This window comes from Dipodomys ordii, unplaced genomic scaffold, assembly GCF_000151885.1.
Source record: "Dipodomys ordii isolate 6190 unplaced genomic scaffold, Dord_2.0 Scaffold18, whole genome shotgun sequence".
In the NCBI taxonomy this organism is placed as follows: domain Eukaryota; kingdom Metazoa; phylum Chordata; class Mammalia; order Rodentia; family Heteromyidae; genus Dipodomys; species Dipodomys ordii.
In genome coordinates this window covers 6,647,108-6,654,021 of record NW_012267234.1, presented here as the reverse complement: position 1 = coordinate 6,654,021, position 6,914 = coordinate 6,647,108, and the positions used below count along the sequence as shown (strand labels likewise).

Genomic DNA, 6,914 nt, shown 5'->3' with positions numbered 1-6,914 from the left:
GGGCTGCGCGGAGGCGGCGGTGGGACGCGCTCAGCCGGCTCCATCACTGACGGGGCGCGGGCGGCCGGGCCCGCTGGGGCGCAGCGCGGACTTTGCGCAGAGCGCAAGGGAAGCCGAACCAGGGAAACCCGGCTTGTGGGCCGGATTCCGGGATCTGGATGGAGAGAGGGATCCGGGTCGGTCCTGGAGCGTGGGCTCGGGAAACCCAACCCCCGAGTGCAGATCCGAGCCAGTCCAGCTGGGTGAGAGGCAGCGGGGAGGAGGGGGGGGGGGCTGCGCCTACCGTCGTCCTGGCCATAGCCCCAGCCGTGGTGGCCGGTCATGCCGCTGCTGTCCCCGGCAGGCAGTCGTGTACCTGCCGGCTGGGCTCGGTCCGCTCGATCGGGCTGCGGCTCTGGGCCCGCTCCGTGCCGCGGAGCAGCCTCTTAAAGCGGCTGCGGGCGGGAGGAGCGGTTCCCCGGGGACCCGCCCCCCACCCCCTAGCAGGGAGGGAGGCCGGCCCTCCCCTCCCCCCCTGCCTTCCCGCGGGCCCGCTGATCCCCTATAGTCCAAATGAGAGGTCAGGAGGAGGTAAACTGCCCCCCTTCTCCCTACCACTCTCCCTGCGTCCCCCTGCACTTGTACGGACACGGGGTACCAGAGACCAGCCGACCAGCCATGCAGCGCACTGCAAGGCTTCTCCACATTGCATTTCCTACCCAAGCTGCTCCTGAGACATGCCACCACTGACACCTGGACCCGGGTCCTGGGGACAAGCATGAGAAGTCCTTGTTATACTGCAAACTGGAGCGTCCAGAATGGAGATTTGCCTGATGGCCAGACAAGGTTCACAGTAATAGACCAAGCTTTACATCCTTCCTATAATACAAACCTCAGCCAACTCTATGACATGGAATGATTATTACATTGGTTCTGTTTGACAGGAGACTGAGGCCCAGGGATGTGAAGTGACTTCCCCAAGGTCATTTTGCCAGGGGATGAGAGATTCTGTTGTAGTTGTTTCACCCCACATAAAATGGTTACTTTACCACATCCCCTTGGTGCTGGAGCATGGGAGTCCTGTGGATATAAGGAACTAGGAGCCCTGGGGTATATAGGGTACAGAACTGGCAACCCAAACCCTTGGGCCAAATGGAACCAACCAGACCCCAAAGTAGGGGTGGGGAGGAATGGCCTCAACCAATGACCTTGGGGACAAACAAGCCCATAGACAATGGTTGGCTTCCCTCAGAAACCAAGTCTTGAGGCCTTGACTTGCATTCTCCTTTTATCTTCTCTGCTGCTTCCTCCCTCCTTCAGGGACTCTGCCTATCCTTTGCCCCCTCTCCTCCCATGACCTTCAAAGCACCTGCTGGGAGCTCGGGCTTTCTACTCTGCACTCAGCCTACCGCCTGACTGCCCACTGGTTTCCATCCCACCAGCCCTGGTCCTTGCTGTGCCCTCCTCCTGGTATGCCCTCTGTCTGCCAGCCCAGTCTGATTCACCTGATTCTCAAAGCATGTGGCTTTGTGCCAAGGATATGGGGCTTGTGTCTGCCTAAGACTCAGCAGGCATTTTGGGGAATGGATGGAAGGATTGACAAATGACCCCACCTCCACCCACCAGAGCCTTGTATCCAACAGGAGTTGAAGAGCCATTGGAAGAAAGAGTCTATAACTTTCTGTTGCTCAGCTTCCATCTTCTGGTTCTCTGGATAGAGGAAATTGACCACTCGTCAGCAACTTCCCAGGCCTGCACAGAAGCCTCTCTCTGGCCCAGGAATACAAAGAAACTTCAATACAAATCTAACCTCCAGGTAATAATGTCAGATGATCCATGACATAGATGCAGGGGGTGCAGTCCTCAAGAGCAGCAAATGACATAGAATCCAACATCTTCGAGGCACCAGGTCTGGAAACAGCCATCTACAAAACAGCAATACAAAGGCATGGTTTGGGGGAAGGCCTACAGTCTGTCTCCCTGAGTTAGTCAGCCACCTTTCTCCTGGGAGAGCTGCAATAGCCTTCAGCATCTAGGGATGTCACAAGTTCCATTGACCCACTTTGCCCTCGCAGCAACCCAAGTCTTTATTTATAGTACTTTAAAAAATCCAATTGGAATTCTTTGTATAGCTTTGCATTCAGCTTCATCAGAACTAGCTTTCATTCAGAAATCTCCCTGGGGAGAGGAAGGATGAACAGAGGAAGAATGAGAGCCTAGGACCATCATTTGACAGTATTTAGGAAGTAGATTTCAAATTTGCTTCTTATTTGTGTATGTATGCAAGTCTTCTCTGAAGAGAAGCTAGAGAGAATGTCATACTTCCAGGGAGGAGCCCAGAGTCTGGAAGGGTGGATACAGGAGGAATGGTGTGCTGAATGGTGTACTTTCTGAAAGGATTAAAAGAATAGATTGTTGGTTACCTCTTTAACATCCAAATAAAAATCCCTCCTGTTCTTTCCTGCCTATAGCCTGTCTTCAACAATTTCCTTCTAGCGCTAGGAACTCAGGCAGATAAGAAGAGTGGATGACATCTACCCATCAGGTGAAGCTCCAGTTGCCCTAGCAGCCCACTCAGGTCAACTTGGAGTTGCCTATGCCCCCATTCAAATGTTTCCAGTTTCAATTACATGCTCTCTTGAAAGCTGAATTGATTTCTCTGCTTGAGAATTTACTCTTTAGTCTCACTGGCATCAAAGCTCCTGTTTTTCACTATTTATGGGGGAGGATAGGGGTGTGGGAACTATAATAAAGGGCAGGGGGAGGAGGGCCTGAGCAGTTTGCGAAGCTATGCTTCACTTATCAAATAACCTTGGCCAGAACTCACTTCCCATATTCTGAGCACAATATCACAAGGTGATGAGGAGATTGTTTCTACCCTGCCTACCCCATGGGGATCCCTGTGCACACCCACTGAAACAGCAGATGTTCAAAGCTGCACGAACGGGCAGAATCATGTCTCTTCTCACTGCTTGTTATATAGAGAGCCTATTGGCCAGGTTAGAATCCCTGTTTAAAAAGAAGTTGGCTAGCTGGGCACAAGTGAGTCATACCTATAATCCTAGCTACTCAAAAGGCTAAGATCTGAAGATTACAGTTTGAAGCCATCTCAGGTGAGAAAGCCTGGGAGATTCTTATTTCCAATTAAGTACCAAAAAGGCTTTGGCTCAAGTGGTAGGGTGCTAGCCTTGAGCAAAAAAAAGCTCAGGGAGAGTACCTAGGCCCGAAGTGCAAGCCCCAGGACCAGCACACATAAACAAAAACAAAACAAACGGGGGCTGGGAAGTTGGCTCAGTGGTAAAGTGTTTGCCTTGCATGCCTGAGGCCCTGGGTTTGATTCCTCAGCACCACATAAGCAGAAAAAAGCCATAAGTGGTGCTGTGGCTCTAGTGGTAGGGCACTAGCCTTGAACTGAAGAGCTGAGGGACAGCGCCCAGGCCCAGAGTTCAGCCCCCACAGCTGGCAAAAAAAAAAAAAAAATCCTTTCAAACATTGCCTTTTCAATTATAGTAGTCATGTCTATTTGTAGAAAATTAGTAATAATGAAAATGTCAACATATAGAGAAAAATTTAAATTACTGTCCTGTTACTAGCCAAGGATCACCACTGTCAACAGTTTAGGGACCACTCTGTTAAATTTTTCTGTTATGTATGAATAAACAATCAGGATTATATAGGTAGTTTTGTGGCTAGAATGTTTGTTTTTTTACCTATTGCCTGAGGTAAGGTTGCTTGAGCAGCCTTGGAGAACTTAGTACATTGCTCTGGCATATGCATTATATCTGTTTTCACTATTGGAAATAGCCCTGCAGTGAGCCTCCTTATTTATATATCTTGTCATGTGTCTGGTGATTTCCTTGGGATAAATCACTAGAAGTAGATTACTAAATTAGATGATATGTACTTTGCCAAGTAACACTTTCAAGTGTAAGAAAGATGCAAGAAGTATTTGAGAAATTTATTGTTTCGTTCAGCAAGCATTTATTGAAGACTTATTACAAGTCAAGTGCTGGGCCAGACACAGGTGACCCAGTTGTGAATGTTATAGACCTGTGATGTCTCACAGTGCTTATGGGGTTAGGAAAAAAGACAAGAAACCCAATGAGCACCAAGGGGAGAAGAGCTAGGATGGTCAAGGATAGGTAGAAAGGACTACTAACCAAGCCCTGTAAGGTATCTGGACTCATTTTCTTGGTTGCTCTCACACAGAATATAAGCTGCTTCAAACTTCTCAGGAGTCCATAGATCCAGTCTCCTTTGGCTGATACCAACTGGAATGGATAAAATAATAGACCAGGCAAATCTATTGGAATCTCCTTCTTTCTTTCTTTCTTTTTGTCGGTCATGGGCCTGAACTCTGGGCCTGGGCACTGTCCCTCAGCTCTTCAGCTCAAGGCTAGTGCTCTACCACTTGAGCCACAGCACCACTTCTGGCTTTTTTTGCTTATGTGGTGCTGAGTAATCAAACCCAGGGTTCCATGCATGCAAGGCAAGCACTCTACCACTGAGCCACCTTCCCAGCCCCTGGGATACTCAGTTCTAACACCATTATTTTTTGGTATTGCCCGCTTTCCATGGCTCTACTGTCTGTGTTTAAAACAGGGTAAACAGCAGTATCTACTGTATGAAATAGATGTGAGAACAAGAAGTAATAAATGTCAAGATCCTGCCTGATATATAAGTAAGTGCTCAGCAAACAGAAGGAGTGCTGTAGTTAGAGGTTTGCTTTTCCTGCTTGTGCAGTAGGAGGATGGGTAGCAAGATGGTTGGCTTAGCCCAGTAGTTCTTAAGTCATCAGAATCACCTGGTAGCTCTGTTAAATGCTTTTCCAGGCCTCACCCTAGGGTTTCCAATGCAGCAGATCTGTGATTGTGCATTAGAATGATCATTTCCCAATGATACTGCTGGTTCAGATGACACTTTGAATATCAAATGGCTTAAATGAATTAAGCCATGACTTCCTGGTCTGATAGCTATGGTTTGCTGCACTCCACAACAGGAAATACACATCAGTGGTGGCAGAATTTTGTCTGATCAGTCTCTATAGCTCTAGCATTGGCATCTTTCCAGGTAAATATTGTTGAACTTCTAACTCCCTTCCCTTACTACTTTTGCCTAAAATAAGATAGAAATGAGCACAGATCCCTACCCACAATCCCTCTAGGATGGAAGGAGGTAGAAAGTAATCTTATTTGGAAACAGAGCCTTTGTAGATATAATCAGGTTATAAGATGAAGTAATTAAGTGGATCCTGATCCAATGTACATTGTCCTTCAAAGAAGAGAAGAGACACTGGAAGAGAGACAAGGGGAAGGTGAGATTGCTGGCAAACTAGCACAAGTAGGAAGAGGCAAAGGATTCCCTCCTGTAGGTTTTAGAACCATAACCCTGCCTCTGATTCCAGACTTCTCTTGTTTTAAGCCACTCAGCTTGTGGTACTTTGTATTCTAGGAAAGGTATACATTGAAGTATCGTTTAACATACTCAGGCAACATAACCTTTTTCAAAATCAGGCATTTCATAAGCATTTTCCCCCCAAACACATTTGATTATGTTTCCTTTTTGGCAGTCTCCTATTGCTATGAACACAAGAGGCTAAGCAGTGAACTTTCACCCATCACCTTTTGACCTCTCTACGTTCCCTGGGTATTTTATATTATCCCTTATGTATCACTTGTCCAAGTGCAGAAGGAAATATGACACCACAAACACATGATGTCCTGGGAACCCCTCATACCTCTGTCTCCCGTGAGTTGGGTTTCATAGGTGTTGGCTTGGTAGGGCCAGGGAAGTGGTAGGAGGGTGGGTCCCCACTCCAGTCCTGGAGACCTTGGCTAGAGGAAGTAAATTTATCATCACTGCCTTATTACTGTCAAACTGTTCCCAATACTCTTTCCACTCTCTTCCATCCTAGAGGGATTGTGGGTACAGATCTGTGCTCAATTGTACTTTATTCCAGACAATTATTAACCTGAAGCTGCCTGTAAGTCTGGGCAGAGAGGAAAGAATCCTTATCGATCTTCCTGCTGGTCATTGGGCCTCAAGTCCCCACTCTGCTTTCCCTTCCTCATTGAGTAATTTTTCCCCTTGGCATCTTTCCCTACAAAACAGCCATAAGGGACCTGGATGTTCTGTGCATTCAGTGCACCTGCACACACTTAGAGCACTGGCATGCAACTTTATCTTCTTCGTTTCTATGTTCATGGTCCTCACAGTCTAGCCCCTGATGTTTCTCATCTGTCACCTGATCAAACTTCACTAGCCCCACAGCCCTACTTTGCCTCCTAGAGATGACACTTGCTCTTCCCTCTGCTTAAAGCACAGTTCCAGCTCCACATCACACATGACATTCCTGGAGGAGGTGTTGAGATTTCTCTGTGCACCCCAGCATCCCAGCTTTCCTCTATAGGAGGGCTGCACTGGAAAGCCCTCTGCTCACAAGACTGAACTCTCCAAGAACAGGGCCTAACTTATGGTGTTTGCAGGCTGGAGCTTTGTGGATTAAATCAAGCTCTCAGGTGTATGTAGGCTGCGACAAGACAGGATGGAAGAAATGGTTGAACAACAACGGTCATTAAAATGAAAGCTATTATTCACACAATGTTTTTCTTAAGGCTGGCTTTGTGTATTTACATTTTCATTTAAGGTTCCAAAACTCCCTCTGAGTGTATCCCCCCCGCATTGCGCCGGTAAGCAAACAGGATTTGAACAGGAAAGAGCAATTCTCAAGAGCAGTAGAGGGCTAAAATCCAAATCTGCCTGATTCTAAAGTCCGAAGTTCCTGACACCTGTTGCACGGACAGAGCATATGTAGGGACGTCGGGGAAATACAGGCAAATGAGGACCACGAATTTCAGCCGGGTTTCCAGCTGCCGGCGGTGCCCACCGGGCATCTGGATGACGCGTGCGCAGAGCGGCGGCGGCGCCCCCTGCAG

The 6,914-nt window shown here is 47.9% G+C and overlaps 1 protein-coding gene across 1 annotated transcript in view; it reads right to left on the bottom strand.

The window, feature by feature from the left end:
* Positions 1–392, bottom strand: part of Ca7 (carbonic anhydrase VII) — a 9,136-nt gene extending 8,744 nt beyond the window's left edge. Inside the window, exon 1 of the mRNA XM_013012945.1 lies at positions 284–392. Coding sequence (XP_012868399.1) covers positions 284–323 — 40 coding nt within the window. The 5' untranslated portion in view covers positions 324–392. The remainder of the gene's footprint in view (positions 1–283) is intronic.
* Between the last annotated feature and the right edge of the window lie 6,522 nt (positions 393–6,914).